The sequence below is a fragment of the Labrus mixtus genome, chromosome 21 (assembly GCF_963584025.1).
Source record: "Labrus mixtus chromosome 21, fLabMix1.1, whole genome shotgun sequence".
Lineage (NCBI taxonomy): Eukaryota > Metazoa > Chordata > Actinopteri > Labriformes > Labridae > Labrus > Labrus mixtus.
The window spans coordinates 16,762,857-16,780,099 of record NC_083632.1 but is presented as its reverse complement, the minus strand read 5'-3'; the positions used below and the strand labels follow the sequence as shown (position 1 = coordinate 16,780,099).

Sequence of the window (17,243 nt, the reverse complement as noted above, 5' to 3'; positions counted from 1 at the left end):
CTAATATGTATTTACAGAAGACTGTGTCTATCACTACATCTGTGGGCGAGTTATTTCTCTCACTACTAATATCTGCGTATGCAAACCTTGAACAGTTTTCATATTATTTCAAAAACATTGCATTCAAAGAGGGCCATGAGTTTATTTGCATTGCAGGAAAATTAGATGATAAGGTGTTGAAAGTCACAACATCTGAGTTCATGATTCAGCATATTTTTATCAAATCAACCTGGAGTTAGTCTGCTCCCAAACACAAGCCTCAAATTTTCTGACTATTAGTAGACAATGATGATAGTTATATCATTTACACGGAAACACGTTTGAGTTGTTACTGTATGAACCAGCAATTAAAGTGAAATAAGACAGTTACAAAACGCACCTAAGTTTTATTTTTAAATCATCTGTTCAGAAATAAAATCAATTCTATTGTGTTCCACTTTGTTGTCGTTGTTGTGTGTGTGTGTGTGTGTGTGTGTGTGTGTGTGTGTGTGTGTATGTGGAATAGACAGACAAAGACCTCCAGTATTGTTTGCCAACCCACACCATGAATGTGCATCTTGTTGCATCTTTCACAAGCATGCGGGTACTTTTGCAACCTGACCGCTCTCCTTTCTTGACTCATTCTGAGAAGTGCTGTTCCTTACTGTAAATGCCTTATAATAACCAAGAAATCATTGTATAACAAAATAACTTTCATGAGCATGGCCTATTGGCAAATTATTTGTTCGTCATTGTTTGACAAAAAGGATTGTCATGTTTTCATGTAAATCATCTTGAGCAGATCATCCGTCTCTTGAATAAATTAGATTCAACCAGTAAAGATTTTGTAGATAGGCCTATTATAGATGTAAATCTCAACAAAACAGATGCACTAACACACATTCAGTAAAAATAAACCCACAGCAGATGCAAGTTTAAGTACAAATTCTGAAAAAAAAACACAGATTACTGTAACACATGTTGTGCAATTTTAAAGAAAATTGATAATACATAAGTATTTTCAAGCCTAAGCAGAAATAAAACAGGGATATTTGCGACCAGACAAATCAAAAACAATAAAATCAAAAACTGCTTTCACTGTCTTTTATCTAATTTTGCTTCCCATGTCAATCATTTCTCGGTCCATCCGGTGATTTAAGGGAAGAACCCTCTAGAAACTTCTCTAAATTTAGTGGTTTCCATCAAGAGAATCTCAATATCAAAGAGGGACATTATATACCGACTTGTTGATTTTAACATTCACATACATTTCCCTTTCACCGTTAAATAGTTCCTCTTCAATACAATAAACATAATTTTGTATTATGTGTGACGTCACGACATGGGCGTGGGGAGAGGCAGGTGCAAACAGCGAGCACAGACAGGAGGACCATTTTCACAACAACCGATATCACCGCACTGTAAACGCCTGCAGAGGTTGCAAACAGGCCTGCATTTTACGTTTTCTCATAGTGGATTAGCCTTTTAATTTTGTTGTTGTTGGACAGTGTGGAGGCCCGTCGAAATGACTCTGAACCAGAACAGCTCGGAGTCCGGCGGAGTGATCATCAACAACAGTGAAAGGTAACGGGTAGCAGGGGGTTGCTAAGGAGCTAGCTAGCAGTCCCTGGTAACCAGACTAATAACACAACTTCACACTAAAACCATTTAAAGTTGAAGTCATTTTAGCATGTTATGCCATCACTGTTATTATCCACAGCAGGCTTCACGTGTGTGTAATTGTTTGTCTGTGTAAACGTCATGTAGTGATGTTACAACAGCACCTTTATGGCTGTATCGTGCTGCTGCATTACAAGCTACAGTCTGGCCTCTTCTACTACTACTACTCTTTTACAAAGGGGCTCCTTCATTTCTCTAGATTTTAGACCCAAGTCATCACAGATGTTATCAATCAACATTAAGGAGTGTAATGTTAACCCCATTACATCTCACCCCCAACTAGTAAGCTCTGTCAATAGATGGCATGTAAGCCTAATCCATTTACCACAGTACCATTTACTGAATTGAAACAGATGAGCCATGTTTAGTAACTGGACTGTTGCACAATCACCCAATTATCTCATTTTTAAGCTGTTAAATCCAAGATTATGAAAGTAGTTGATGAGTCATATTGTCAGTGAAACAAAAGCCACTGATAAATTAATACATTATTTGGATATTTGTTATATTATTCATGCAAGCATTTTTTTATCAGACTATATTATTTATCATATATGTTACATATTTTGGGTGTATCATTTCATTGTGTTCTTGTGTCTCATTATGTCACCAGTCTGTTGATGAACTATGATAACGTAGAGCTGGTTTTCTGTGATGCCGACCGTCTTCCCGAAGCCTTCAGAAAGAGCAAGAAGGGCAGCATCTACCTAACTCCGTACAGGGTGAGAGATGAGACTCCATTGTCGAATTTGTTATTTAGCCACCCATGTGTGCATACTGCTTTTTGACAGTTTGCGTCATTTGGTGATTTTGACGTAGCACTAGTAGCTGTGTTGTTGTTGTTTTCTCCCAGGTGATCTTTGTGGCTAAAGGGCGAGACGCACTGCAGTCCTTCATGATGCCCTTCTACCTTATGAAAGGCTGTGAGGTCAAGCAGCCTGTGTTAGGAGCCAATTACATCAAAGGCACTGTCGGCGCAGAACCTGGAGGTAAGAGCATGGGTGTGTCTGCAGGTTCACGACTGTAATGGGTTATCCTGCTGGTGCTTGATCATGCAGTATTCCTCGTCAGTTTGTTCATCGCACAGTAATTACACGGATCGCTCCTTGTGTTATCGTTCCTGCAGGTGGCTGGGAGGGCAGTGCTACATTCAAGCTAGTCTTCGCTGCTGGAGGAGCTATAGAGTTTGGCCAGTACATGCTGCAGGTCGCAGCTCAGGGTATGTATGGGAGGCCCTTCTGACTTTTAATCAGTGTTAGATATTTTAGATATAAGCTGCTCATTTCTTATTGGTTTTAATGAAAAGAGAAACATATCTAATATCTTTACAACATTTGTGAAATAGTGAAAATTAACTCCTCTCTCTCCTGCCTCGCGTCCTGCAGCATCAAGAGGTCAGCCAGTGACCTCAGGGTTTGATGGATGCCCCTACATGGCCAATGGGGCTTATGCTTACCCTCCTCCCCCTCCCGCTAACGGGATGTACCCTGCGGGACCTCCACCTGGTTACTCCTACCCCAACCCTCCTCCCCCAGGTAGGGGCTGTTATAGTTGCCAGCACTATCAAAACCACTTTGAGTTCTTGACGCAGATCTCCTTTCAGATCGTGTGAAAGTGTTGCACTACACTTGGACTTGTATGTACGTCCTTTTTGCTGGTTTTGTTCCAGGTGGATTCTACCCTCACCCTCCAGCGTTTGATGCCTCTGCTGGCTACATACCTCCACCTCCTTACTCTGCTCCTCTGGGCCAGCAGCCCCCACGTGATCCAGACCTCCCCTCATCAGTCGCAGGTGGGCCTCCATAGACAAAAAAAAAATCGCTGCTAGTGTAACTAAAAATGAAAGAAAATGGAGGGTTTGAATCCTGTTTAAGAATCTTACTGTGAAGAGGAAAAACCGTCTTTTTAACAAGCAGGTGAACATCTGTCTGCCTCAACTGGGTGGGCTGAAAGAGTGGGATTGAGGGAGAGACACAGCAGAAAAGCGAAAACAAAAAAAACCAGATAAAGCTCACAATGCAATTAATACAAGTATTTGTCTTCATACTGGAAATAAAAAATAAATTAATGACAACATGAGTACGAGTAATAAAATGTAATAGATGGTTTTGAAGAAATAATTCAGTTTCATCTTACATCATCTTCCACTGGTATCACATTACAGTGTTATGACTAAACGTGTATAATACCGTCTACATATTGCTGATCATAATGCCGTATCATATTATCATAATCCCTTTATTTGTTACATTTTTATTGGATAGGTCAGCTGAAGAGAGACAGGAAATGTTAGGGGGAGAGAGTGGGGGACGACATGCAGCAAAGGACTAAGGTTTGATCCGAACCTGCGGCCGCTGCGACGGGGACTGTAGCTTCTGTACATAAGGCATGCAACATAACCACAAGGCTCTCCGGGGCCCCATCATCATAATATCTTTAAACAGCTCAAAATCCAACAAAACCAATTTTCAAAATCAGATACGCCTTGACTAAAAATAACTTGGCCAAAACTAGGGACTAAAATGCTGAATGAAGTAATGATGGGTAACAGATTGGACTAATAGCTCTTATTAGGACTTTTGAATCACTAAAAGCTGCAACTTGTATTTATTTCTCTAACAAACGAAGTAATGAAGGGTTTTTTAAAGAGTTTTGTCTTCTGTTAGCTTCAGCAGAACAGTTAATGTAGCAGCACTGATCAACACTTTGATTACGGTGACGTTATACTAAAACATTAGTTTGTTAATTGTCAAACGTTGGCCATATCTTGATAAATGTTTCTATTTGAAGAAAAAAAACCATGATGGTCCATTTTTTGGTCTTGAACTTGAAAACACTGTCAACAACTTTTTATGTTCTTCCTCAATGCGAGGAAATCTATCTTTATAGAAGATATGTTTGAAAATCAAAGATAAAGCTGTGAGTCATGTACTGGTTAAACTTGTGGTAAATGTCTTCAAAGTATTGTGACATTGCTCTAAACTCAAACTTTCGGGATTGGCTGATGTCTGTGTTGTAACAATTTGAGGAGAAAACCACTTCTTATGTTGGCCTGTGTTTCCTCTTCCCCTCCTAGTTACACCAAACTTCCGGGCTTGATTAGCTGCAGGGTTTTCATACTGCATACCCCGCTAACAACAAGTCAGATGGTTTTTAATGAATGTCCCTCTCTTCTCCCTTTCTCTTTCCCAGCGGAGGCCAAAGCAGCCGAGGCAGCAGCGAGTGCGAGCTGTGCCACACTGCCGCCTACACATGTGTACCTGCCACAGGTGAGCTTCCCTCCATTACTCATTTCATGTCAAGTGGTTTATCCATGGCTTTTCATTAATATTTACAGTTTAGAGGAAATTGTTGACTATAAACGTATGTGATTAGTAGAATATTGTAAAAGACAACCTACTCTAAATGTAAGATTTCTATCTGTTTTCTTGAGTCTAAGGCAGGATCAGAAGGTTCATGAAGCAGTGTCACACATGGCAACAGCCACATTAATCACCTTATTGTTGAGCTCCCGAAAAAGAGAGCTCAGATTTTAAGACATCGAGGCCTGAGTAAATGGTTTTGTTCACTGTGTTCTGTACAACTGTAGAGAGTATTTTAATTTATACATATGAACCAAAATTGACCCTGTTTTTATGTTGACATGTTTGGACAGGAGGAAGTTTTGTTTCCTCTATTTATGTCTGACAGGCCGGCTCCATATGAGCTGATGCGCTCCAGGAGCCGCAGCGGGTGACAGAAATTTAAGGGCCTCTTCAGAAAGGACGCGGTGAGCGCTGCACACAGCTGTCTAGCACATGCTTTGTCTACTGTATGTGTTGCTCCGCGCATTAAGGTACCTGCGCCCTGCCAAGCTGAGCTCAGCGCAAGGTCTCGCTTGACATTCTTGCGCGCTGCACTGAAGTGAAACATTTTTCAACTTGGGCGCAGCGCTCCGTGAAGTTACATCCTCGCGTCCAAAAAGGGGGGGGGGAGATCAAATCGGAAAAAAACGGTGTTCCACTTCCCTGAGCTTTAGTTTACAGACCTACCAGAGAGAAATATCAAGTTTGAAAATAAATGTCCAACAGTTGGGGCGTACCAGGTGTGTTTAAAACAGCAGCAGAAATGTGTGTCGTGCTTGTGAAGCGGTCGTTATAGAGCTGCCGTTACTGGACGGGCCTCAGGTCATGTCCGGCCCTGAGGATTTCATGAACACACACCCTCTCCTCCCTTCATGCTCGTCTCCTCCTTCCTAGCAGTAGAAAGATCAGAGCTTTCTACTGAATAGTGGACAATACAAACATACCGTGCATCCAAAAAGTCCCTACCGGTATTTCCTCCGACTATCGTTTCTGTCATCCTACAACGTGCGCCGTTGCTTTTTACTCCCCTTCTGTTCTGAGCTCTACTCCACGGCGAGCGCAGCGCACACCGCATCCTATCTGAAAGGCCCTTTAGGGATTGTTTCCATGTCAACCTGTAATAAATATGAAAATAACTCTGTGCTGTGAAAACTTCAGACCCAGTTATCAGAAAAGTCAGTCCAGACAGTTCAGACAGTTGGACTGGACTTTCATATCCACTTACATATACTTGCCATTTAAGGCTTTGTTGTTAGCAGAGTTGCTCACCCTAACTGCAGGGCACCTCCATATCTACAAGACAAAATGTCTGCCATCTTGCCATTTATATTGAACTACTGCCATGGCAATTACTTTATTTGGGCTGAAGAGATTTTTTTAAACTAGTAAGAATGGATTATTTGAAAACATCTTTGTCTCTAACCATGACTGTTGTTTCTCCGTAGGACAAGCCCCCTCCTTACTCTCCTCCAGAAGACAAGAAGAACCAGTAGACCCGCTCCAGCTCCTCATACTCCTCTCTCGGTCTCCTGTGATCTCTATCCTCCTGGATCCCCTCATTTCTTATTCCTCTAACAGATTCCCTCTCTCTTTTTTTCTCCCCATCCTCCTGACAACTCATTCCTTTTGGTTCCAGTTTTCTCCTCATTCCAATGCTTTACAACATTTCCCATTCCTTCTAATGATTCCTGTAATGTAACCAGCTTTGTTCTCTATAGAAGCACCTTTACTCGAGGCAGTTTAGAAGTATTGGTAGCAATCTTTGAGAGAAAAAAAAAGAAATGAAAGTGGGTCAGACCGACGTTGTTAGGTTTCGGGGGCTTTTTCAATGTTGATGACAAAAACTTTGTAACCTGAGCAGCTGTAATACAATGAATGGATGTGAGAGAGTCCACCTATACCCCCACATAAAACCATAGATTCAGCTATATTGTGAAGCTCACTCTAACTTTCTATGGCTGTCTATGAAGCTACATACAACCAGATGATGTGAATTAATTTGCTAATCTATTCCGAGGTGATCTGAATGCAGTATTTTATTTTTCTATAATTTGTGTACAGGCTTTTAATATGTAGACTTTTAAAAAAAATGCGATATTTTCTCAAGAACACAAAGCTAGAGGAAGAAAAAAAAAAAGCTTTTGTAAACAATGCTGACTGCAGGGAGGCCGTGTCTGCCTCGACACGATGAGGACCACAAAGATTAGAGCAGTGAAGCCCTGATCCAGGATTAGGGCAAAGTGAAGGCGACCAGGGCAGTATAGGAGGGACGGACTGCCAGTAAAGGATTAAGAGCAGTCACCCAATGATGTCACTTCCGGTTGTGTCATGCCTCTGAACATTCAAGAAAACACACGGTCAGACTCGCAGCAAGCCTGCTTCACCTTTTGATTTGAATCAGAACTCTCCATCTGAGGTCAGTCCTTCAAGCTGATCTAATCACCTCAGTATGTGAACATTGTGTCCTCCCTCTGTGACTCTTCTATATACTGTATCTGTGGCACATATGTGGCTGATTCTTTGCACTTTCAGAATGCTATGCATCAGGCTCCTCTTTGCTCTGTCATGGCTGTGTGTAAAATAACAACAATAATAATAATAATAATAAGGCTCTCTATTTATTTCAAACTAATTTATTGAACAATTCATGTAAAATGGCTCAATTATGTAAACCAAAGCATGATCTCTACTAATGCTTGTACGCATTGGATTGGATTTTATTAAATTGATCTTGATTCATGTGAACAAGAATGGCTGTCTTTATTTCTACACAGTGGACTGTTTATAAGAAGTGGACGTTGCTTTGTCTTTCTTTAAAGAATGGTTAGATTTAGAGTAAAATTAGATGGTAAAGCAGAGTATGCTACCTGTTACTGACAGGTCACTACTATTGAATCTTCAATGATGGAGCCGTTTTCTGACACTTCAAACAACAGTTTACAAACCAGTGGTTGACGTCACTGTGCTACGTCCACTTCTTACACTCAGTCTGTGTTCCCCCCCCCCAACATTAATGGATTCCCACTTTGAACACAGAACAGTGCAACAGCATACTTTACATAAACCTATTCCGGAGTCGGCAGGAGGGTTTATGTTTTATGTCTTTAGGCTCAAGCAGACTGGGAATGTGCTTTTTTCCCCTTCTCAGTCAGTAGTTCTTTTCTGTGCTTCCGAATAACTTGTGCAAATCCACAGCAGTTTCCCCAAAGACTGATGATGCACCTCAGTGCTCTGAAGGACATGGCCATGCTTAAGTGCTTGTGATTAAAAAAAAAGGGGGGCCAGTAGTGTAGCGGGTAGTGCACGCGCCTCATGTAAAGAGGCTTGAGTCCTCGACAGCGGCCGGCCTGGGGTACAAATCCAACCTGTGGCTCCTTTCCAGCATTGCATTGCCCACTCTCTGTCTCTCTCTCCCTCCCCGGATTCTGTCTCTAAAAAAAGGCATAAAAAAGCCCAAAAATAAATCTTTAAAAAAAAAAAAGGTTCAAACATTTGTACTGTACAGCAGATTCAATCACAACACTGTCAGCATCACAGCTTCTAGATTGTACAGGCGGGGTCTTCGTACATCCACACAAACATCCCAATATGATGTGACAGTTTCACTTCTGTTTTGTCAGTAGTAATGAACAGCCTGCAGAGATTTAGTTTCACCTACATTGTTCATGGTTCAACAGAGAGGGGGGAGGGGGGTGTTATATCTGTAACAGCAAAATGTCAAATAAAATGATCATGTTCAACGTACCCTGCAGAAACTTAATGTCAATACACATTTAAAAAAAAAAAAAAAAACATGATTAACTGACTCCCATTTTTATGTGGCTCGAATCCCAGAGATTAGATAAAATAAATGAAGAGCAAAAAAACAACAAGCCAAGTATAACCCAGGAGAAGAGCCAGATTTCCTGACCTCTGAGACGAGTGATTCCTCACATACAACTTTTCAAATATCTGCGAAAAATGTCCCAACATTCTTACACTGCAATGCTGCACGGACTTACACAAGAGCATAAACTGTGTGGCCCAGGTAGAGTTTGAATCTATTTCCACCTCCACGTTAGAGAAATGGGACTAGATTAAAAAAAAAACTGAAGTGGTCAACACACAAATTTGATTCCAGGAGGAACTAAGCCTTATGGCACGCTTGCCCATGATAAAGACGTTGGATGTGACTCTGTAGTTCTACTGTTTCAGTGAAGCTTAAGCAAGATGGTTAGCTCAATTGTTAGCGCTCAAAGACTGGGGAAAGGGAAGTAACAGGCGTGTTTCTGTCCAAAGGCAACAAATGTTGATGTAAGAAGGGAAAAAACCCAAAGTGTAAAAATGTCAGGTTCTGTTTTTTTTTTTTTTACAAGATTATGTGTCAGAATATTTCTGGCTGGGGTTACGTTTTGAATTCTCCACTGATTCCTACTAGTTGCCAGGCAACAAGATGCTGAACATGTGAATTAGTGATATTTGTTAGCACTGGTGGTACCGGACTAATATAACCAGTATTTATGCTCAGCTAACCAGTAACAGTTTCAGGGGAAATCTGACGTTTGTGCAACACAAGTCTGCAGGACGTACCTTCACCTCTCAAAGAACCTAAGCCACACACAGTGCTCTGTGTCTGGAACAATTCAGGAATATAATGCAGAAGCTGCCAGGGTAGAAATAGTGCTTTTGTTTTTTTAACACAGTGCAAACTGATACCTCTGAACTGCTCATGAACTCCTTTTTAAAAGCATACATATTAAACCCTGCCATGTCATAATTAGTCATACGCCTGTAAGCCACCCTGAAATATCTGCTCATCGTCTTGCAGGAACACAAAGTGTCCCAGTTCTGAGGAGTGAAAGTAAAAGCAGAATAATCTGACACACTGAGGTGAAGAGATTATTCAATCTATGACTGAATGCAGACTTGATCATCTAAAATCTAATGTGCATCATATCAACTTTGAGAACAAAACAAAACTAAGTAGTGTTTTCCTCTGAAGTGTTCTAATTGTTGAATCTTAAAAAGGTTTAAAAGAAGCAGACAGTTGCTTTTAGCAATTTTCCTAGAGCTAGTGAAGTTTTTCAAAATGTATTTTTTTGTTCAACTAACAGTCAACGGCTCTTCATATCCTCTCATGTAAGACATGGGAAAGCTACAAATACTTCTTTTAAGAAGCTCTCACAATAGGCAGTTATGAAAATAGGTGGCAATAAAATGTTTAGACTACATCTCTGTAGAATTTCAGTTCTTGCCTTACAGACAAGAGCTTGTTACCATTTCCTTAGCTATGATATTACATGGAGTAAGGTGAAGATAGTCCGTCGGGGGGGAGAAAGCCCTTCACAGTCACTTCTTCTGGAGTAAGGCAGTCATTGTAAAGAAATAGAAGATTAAAAAATGTCCTTGATGTTAAAGGGATATCTTTCTACATTGAGTCAACTAGTGCCCGTGTTTCATAGTGCTTCTTATTTCTCCCTCCTTCCCTTTTCTTTCTGAGTTAGCTCATGTGGAGCAGAGGGTTATGCTGACACCCTCTCCTATCCAGCAGGCTGGGAACAGCTCCTGGGTGAAGGCACAGTGGAAGGCGTGCAGCCTGGTCTGCCCGTCTCCGTAGTACGTGAGCGTCCCGGCTTCATAGTCCAGCAGCATGCCGATGCGGCTGTGCTGGGAGTGGCTGGCCAGAATCTCCCTCCGGCCGTTGTGCCAGGCGCTGAGCTGATGCTCGTCCAGCTGCAGACTCCAAGACAGTTCGTTCATACCCACCATGCACCTCTTGCCCTTCTCCTTTCGCGGGATGGTCTCATAGGTCACCTGGTGAGAGGTGGGAGAGGATGTGAGTGGTGTGCAGCAGAAAGGTAACAGGGAGATGCTGAATGCTGTCTACAAACATTAGAATAGATTTTGTCTCACTCCATTTTTCCTGACCATCAGCCAATCAAATCAATAAGGTTTAAAAAAAAAAATGGTTGATTACTTCTAAACTTTTTGAAGCCACATGTTTCAAAACGATACAATCTCCATTATTCTAATGACCAAACATTACTTATATTTTTTGTAAAAAGCTGGCGTGCACAGAAAAGAGAGAGAGGACTGTCTAAATTGCACAAATACGTTGCAAATGCATTTGTGCAATTCAGACTGTGCAGAAACGTGCCTGAGTTTTTGGGGAAATTACCCATTATTAGGTGTCTAGGACTTGTATTTTTCTAGCCATGATTTTATAACAGGTATTAATATTGTTTTACTCATCAAATCTGGTGTCGTAACAACCCTACAAATTCAAGCTTACTTCTGCCTCCAAGTCAAACTGATTGTTGCACCGGCTATAGAAAACAAGGTTGGCAAAGTCTGCAAACTTTTATGCATGTAAGATTTTTCATTTAATTCACTGCCATTTCTTTCAGACACACTGTCATAAAAAAAAAGAATTGTACCTTGCCAAATTTCTCAACTAATTTCCTGTACAGTATATCTGAATTCTAATGAAGCACTCTCACAAAGATAAGCACAGTTCATTACCCCAAGGTAGGCCCACGGCTTAGACACCTCCAGCTCCCAGTAGTGCTGTCCCCGGGTGAAGCCCTGAAAGCAGAGAACCTGCCAGGTGTGGTCAAAGCGGGCTGCATTGCCCGGGACAGGGCGTGGCCCGGAGGTCAGGTGCTCTGCCCTCCGGTTCTCCATGGACAGACACAGGTGTCCGTTGGCTGTGCGAGGGTCGAAGGTCAATGCACATCGATCTAGTGAAACGAGAAATGAATCAGAAAGATTGCAGCAGGAGCTCATTTCTACAACATGTAATCTTTCCTGGTTTTTGACAGCTGGTCTTTAATGAGCACTGATGCTTTTTGTTTTGCACATTTGCAAACTATTATAAAAAAGGGATAATGTTAGACACGACTTACAAGCATTGAGGCCCTCCTTCCCACCAGGGTGGCACGGAGCAGCTGGACTCGGAACCACAGCAAGGACCGGCCTCTTGTCCTGAGGAGAACCTGCAGACGAGCACAAGCTTGAACATGCAGAGCTAAGACCAAACAACAGTGGATGTTGTATCCTCAACAAAACCAGGCTAAAGGAGGATACATTTAGAAAGCAGATTACCCTCTTTGTCCTGACCTACAGCTGTGCTCACAGCTTTCTCCAGGTCCTCAGACACCAGCTTGGAGACTCGCGTCAGGACGTCTGTGACACCGTTCAATCGCTCGGGAAGGTTTGGCGTCACATTCGTGGGAATATCCACAAAACGGGGAACTTCTATGAGCATTGATTCCTGTCAAAACATGTAGAATGAAATGTTATAATTGTACATACTTTATTAATCATTTAATGATGGGAAATACACAGGATGCAGAATCAGGATCCTGTGAACATGCACTGATGGAGAGATGTCACGTGTGAGGGGCTGCAAATGAAAGAGCGCCCGAGCCGTTTGGTGTTCCGTGCTGTGCTGAAGTGAAACTCAGCAGAGCTCAGGACGTGACCTGGCACCTCTCCAGTTACCAGACCAAATTCCATACTTTCATCCGCATCAGGACTTGAACCGGTGTCCCTCCGGTTCCCAACCCAGCTGGAGAGGTACCAGTTCACTCCATGAGCACTGCCATGGTGCCCTTGAGCAAGGCACAGAACCCCCCCATCAGCTTAGGAACGCTCGCTGTGACATCTCTCCATCAGTGCGTGTCCATAGGATCTTGTTTGTGCATGTGTGTGAAGCATGTTCAACAACAGCGTAAAATTTAATTTCCCCTCTCAGGATTTATTCAGTATATCTTCAGAAACACATTTAGCCATTTCTTGAAGTATAAACATACAATTTCAAGCAAGAAGATAAATGTAGATGTTATATGTACACCAGGATGTGTCGTTATATTGTAATATTTGGGGCTGGATTTCTTTTATTGGCCTACAGGATGAACCAGATTAATGCAATTCAATTGTCTTAAAATGACATGTCCGTATAACTTAAACAATCTCTTTTTCTAAAAGTCGACTGTTGGACAGTATCAAATTTAGTGTTCAATAATGTCTTGTTTGATAGAGCCCAGCTTAAGCACATGAGATGTCTTCTTCATCGTTGTATTTAACATGCTAAAAGAATCCCTTCTTGGATCATCTGCTTCCTGTGCTCCGCTTCTTGCTCTACGTGTAGCACATTGGGAGACTCACAACAAAGAAGTGACAATGACTTGCCCTCCAACTTTAAATTTCCCTTCAATAAAAAAAGTTGTCAAAATTACAAACAGTATTTAATTGCTGTAATTTTACGAGTTATTTGCAGAGTTTGATGAGGAATTGATAAGCAGTTCTCCATAATATAGCATTTTAAAATCTTTCAACAGAAACCAAACAAAAAGTGTAATCTTGCTTTTGCCGCCACCTAGCAGCAGAATATTCACCTCACTTAATGATTCACTCTATGCCCATGGTTGGGTTAGCTGTGCAGTAAAGTCTGAGATCATCACCCATAGCCGCCTGCACAATCTAGACACTCTGGCTTCTTCATGTGGTGGTAGTCTGGAACAGCTTGTTCACAGCTCCCTCGGAAGCATTTACACAAAAGTTGCATTACAAGTGTAAATTAAGCAAACAGAATATGTGAACTTAAGTGTTTTACTCTAAGCCAAAACAAATGTACCTTTGATTGGAAGTGTAGATGTATGTATCTTATCATGGTTGTCAGTTAGTGAGACAACACTGACAACGGGAATTTCCATATTGCAAAAACTCACATGGACAGATATTTAAAAGACTACATCAGGACCATCTCACAGCAGGAGGGTAACAAGTGAACTCAGCATCAAATATGTAGAAACATGTAGCAGAAGATGACAGCACATCCAACAGTCACTTTTTCCTCCGAAAAATGCCCTGCAGTGAAATTTCCCTCCATATTCAAATGATAGGTCAATGTAAAGACTGGAGTGGTACGAACCTTAATAAGCTCTATGTCAGCGAGGCTTTGAACAGCTGCTATTTGTCCCTGACAATCTCGGAGGATCTGGGAGCGTCCCTCAAGTTCGGCAAGCCGTACCTCCGCCTCTGCGATGGCAGACTCTTTGTGCTCCTCAATAAAGAGCTCGGTGGCCTCCTGCTTCTCAGCCAAGATTTTTATCAGGGTGGAGAACTTGACATTGACCCAGGTGGAAGTCTGCTGAAGAGTTTCCTGTTGAAGGAAAATGCAGGGTCATTTTTTTCCTGAAAAACACATGTTGACTCTTAATTGTGTCCAATCGCTATGACTTTTTCAAGGGGCCTATACTATGAAGCGAGTTCAACATACCCAGAGTGTCTTTGGGTTATCTGGCTTCACTAATCCTGACATAAGAGATCGTGCTTAACAGTCACTCGAAGCTGGTTGTCAACCTGATAAGCGTTTCCAAGAGCACGTTCACATAAAAAGGGCGGAGTTAGCTTCATTTAACCTATCACAATCATCACTGAGTCTGCCGTCAGCAGATCATCATATCTAACAATGTAAAGACGTTTGAGGCAAATAGGCTCACAAAGATTAATGTTACAGCTGGACCAACAAATACAGGAAGAACTGGCCAAAAATCTCAGAGTCTGAATGTGCAAACTACGGCTTATTAAAAAAATGTCCCATCATTAGTTCACCTTAGAACTGACTATAATAACTCCTGTTTTTTTTCCTTAACGTATTGTGTTGCTCGGACTCTTTCATGTTTAACAGTTTGAGAAGTTTCAGCTGCAGCTCTGACGATAACAGACAGAGAGGCATGGAGACACTAAACATTAATATGAACATGTAGCTTAATTCAAAGCCATAAGAGGGCTATTTGTTATTTTACATCTTAAAAACATAACTAAAGGCTCCGATGCTTTTTCAGTCTTTGTTAAATCACGCGAGACACATGAAGTGTTGGTCGCTCTCTCTCCCTCCTCCCCTCTCTCGATCAGCTCACAGAGCTCCCCGATCAAGAGATCTGATTGGTCAGTGGGCGGAGATTTTCACAGGTTGATCTCTTATCTCGAACTAAACCTGTTCCAGAGCAGGTTAGCTGTGCAGCACAAGTTACCATGGCGATATACCCACCAGGTAAGAAGTGAACCACCTTCGTAGGACTGAAAACCTCGCTAACCTCAAATCCTGCTTCGTAGTTCAGGCCCCTGGTCTTTGTATTAATCCACAATACCAGAACTTGTTTTTTGAGGTTAAACTTTGTCTGTTTGCACCTGAACGTTTCTTAATGCAGAACCATAACGTGGGGGCGCTGCGAGTCTAGAGGCTATGCCGTACGTCTTGAAAATAATGAACAGGTCAATACAAAATGAAAACAACTTAGTTGCAGCATTTTTTTGCAACGAGACGAATGAGCTGTCTTGAAAATTGTTTTGAAATTGTTCGACAGTGGCAGGAAGTGCTGAGTCGTACCACTGTGGTTAGCCTCAGGGAGCTAACACTGCTTGAAAACGGTGGCTTCAATTTCAACTAGGATCCATTTGAAACACAAGCAGGTATGGTTTACTTTTGTTTAAACTTTATCCAACAAGAAGCTTAAAGAAATGAATCATTCAGTTTGAGTTTTGTTACCGTCCTTATGACAAAACTTGCAGCATTTCACCTGCTTTTTGATAAAGTGTCTTGAGATAACATTTGTTATGAACTGGCGCTACACAAACACAGATTGATGATGACGGTTTCAGACTGTTTTGCATCTGCCTGCTCGCACAAAAATCTACTGAAGCAAGTCAAAGCTGTGTTTTAAAACCCAAAATAACTCAAACAGAACTCAGGTTAAAACATTGGAATTTGTTTCTAGTTCTTTTCTCACTTGCCAGAGAGCAAATTCATTTAAAGTAGTGAACAGTGAGACCATAAGGCAACTTTTCACACAAGACAGAACTTACCTTGGCTTGATCGATATTATCAGCCAGGTCCTTAATATTCTTTTCCGTTTCCTCCATGAGTTTCCCCAGCTCCTTATGCTTTCTTTCTAGCAGCATCTGTAAAGAAAACCAGAATTTCAGACAGTAGGCTTCGCCAAGTCACAATGAATGCATGTGCAACTATGATACTGAAGTAAAGTGTGTAATAACTAGTGTGACAATCCATGCTAAAAACAAGCAGCTGTGGTGACCCTGTGTTATTATACCTCTTGATATTCCCTTTCCACCTCCAACAAGACCTTCTCATGGTTCAGACACTCAGAGATGCCACACTCGCAGCACACAGACATCCTGTCCTGCCTGCAGTAATAAACCAGAGGCTTTTTATGGCGATCACAAAGCAGCATGGCTCTGGCCCCGTCACTCCCCCTCATCAGTGACTCTCTACTGGAGGGCCCTGTACTGTTCGCAGCCTCAGTCAGGACTGACAGAGACACATTACGCTTGAGGATGGGCCTGGAGGCAAACTTTTCATTGCACATGGGGCACTGAGGTCCAATGTCAGACTTGCTCTTGGTGTCCCAGTGAATTGTGATGCATGTTTGACAGAAGGTGTGACCACAGGGGATGGTTACTGGGATTCGGAAACGGTCCAGGCATATGGCACAGTTTAGGTTTGAATTTTGAGACTCCATCTCCGAAGAAAAAGCAGAATCCTCTCCCCCTAAAACAAAGAAGAAAATATGTTGTTGATGATGTGACAGAACACATCAGTGTATTAAATCTCTATCACACAATAGCTGTCATGTAACTTAGCTGCTTAGCCACTCTGGATTTGAAGAGAAGACAGATTATATAACCCAATGTTTGTTAAAGCCTTTGGTCAGACTGTCCTACAACAATAAGCAGCAACACAAAGCTCAGCCCAAACCAACACCAGCTACCACATAATAACCTAGCCAAGTGGAATGAATAGCTAACGCTAGCCAACTTTAGCCTGGGATCGGGTCTGTATCCGTTTTCTGTTACTTTTTGGGATAGATAATGGTCAATATATTCAAATAGCCTCACATTTTAACTGTAAAATAGCGGGAATGAATAAACCCACTGCATAAATATGATACAATTATCGATACAGTATCTGTTCTTACCACTTCATGCACAGCATCTGAGAGAACACTGAAGAGCGTCAAATGAAGCTTTACTGATGACGTCAGACGCACAAATGCTGCCTTCGCGTGTCGACGGAAAAAACGGGTAACATGGGCTTTTACAGTTTTACACTTAAATTTGTAACAGTGCTTTTGACCGTTTAAAGACATTTATATACTGAATTGTAACATTGGTTAACAGTAACTAATGATCTAGTATAAAACAAAAACTAAGACGTTTATATCTTAGAATTATTGT

At 41.6% G+C, this 17,243-nt stretch overlaps 2 protein-coding genes across 4 annotated transcripts; one reads left to right on the top strand and one right to left on the bottom strand.

Annotated features, from left to right (window-relative positions):
- The first annotated feature begins 1,405 nt into the window (after positions 1-1,405).
- On the top strand, positions 1,406-7,754 carry wbp2 (WW domain binding protein 2). Of its 2 annotated transcripts, XM_061027800.1 has the most exons (8): positions 1,406-1,563; positions 2,273-2,381; positions 2,513-2,648; positions 2,786-2,878; positions 3,045-3,194; positions 3,329-3,451; positions 4,852-4,928; positions 6,449-7,754. In XM_061027800.1, the coding sequence occupies exons 1-8, from the start codon at positions 1,505-1,507 to the stop codon at positions 6,494-6,496; spliced, it is 795 nt and encodes a 264-aa protein (XP_060883783.1). In that variant the 5' UTR covers positions 1,406-1,504; the 3' UTR covers positions 6,497-7,754. The 2 variants fall into 2 exon arrangements, with proteins under 2 accessions (XP_060883783.1, XP_060883784.1); XM_061027801.1 differs by lacking the exons at positions 4,852-4,928; positions 6,449-7,754 and adding an exon at positions 3,924-4,823.
- On the bottom strand, positions 7,600-17,083 carry trim65 (tripartite motif containing 65). Of its 2 annotated transcripts, none has more exons than XM_061027796.1 (8): positions 16,985-17,083; positions 16,100-16,557; positions 15,855-15,950; positions 13,918-14,148; positions 12,087-12,255; positions 11,888-11,977; positions 11,505-11,722; positions 7,600-10,796 (listed from the first exon to the last, which is right to left on the bottom strand). In XM_061027796.1, exons 2-8 carry the CDS (start codon positions 16,526-16,528, stop codon positions 10,488-10,490), a joined length of 1,542 nt encoding a protein of 513 aa, XP_060883779.1. In that variant the 5' UTR covers positions 16,529-16,557; positions 16,985-17,083; the 3' UTR covers positions 7,600-10,487. The 2 variants fall into 2 exon arrangements, with proteins under 2 accessions (XP_060883779.1, XP_060883780.1); XM_061027797.1 differs by having other exon boundaries at positions 12,102-12,255.
- Between the last annotated feature and the right edge of the window lie 160 nt (positions 17,084-17,243).

What these genes read in the sequence shown, in the direction of transcription:
- wbp2 (XM_061027800.1), top strand. Translation starts at nt 1,505, where the DNA reads ATGACTCTGAACCAGAACAGCTCGGAGTCCGGCGGAGTGATCATCAAC. An exon ending in ATCATCAACAACAGTGAAAG is followed by an intron (nt 1,564 to 2,272) that starts GTAACGGGTAGC and finishes TTATGTCACCAG; the next exon opens with TCTGTTGATGAACTATGATA. An exon ending in TCTACCTAACTCCGTACAGG is followed by an intron (nt 2,382 to 2,512) that starts GTGAGAGATGAG and finishes GTTTTCTCCCAG; the next exon opens with GTGATCTTTGTGGCTAAAGG.
- trim65 (XM_061027796.1), bottom strand. Translation starts at nt 16,528, where the DNA reads ATGGAGTCTCAAAATTCAAACCTAAACTGTGCCATATGCCTGGACCGT. An exon ending in ATAATATCGATCAAGCCAAG is followed by an intron (nt 14,149 to 15,854) that starts GTAAGTTCTGTC and finishes TTCCTTCAACAG; the next exon opens with GAAACTCTTCAGCAGACTTC. An exon ending in GAAGGAGGGCCTCAATGCTT is followed by an intron (nt 11,723 to 11,887) that starts GTAAGTCGTGTC and finishes TCGTTTCACTAG; the next exon opens with ATCGATGTGCATTGACCTTC.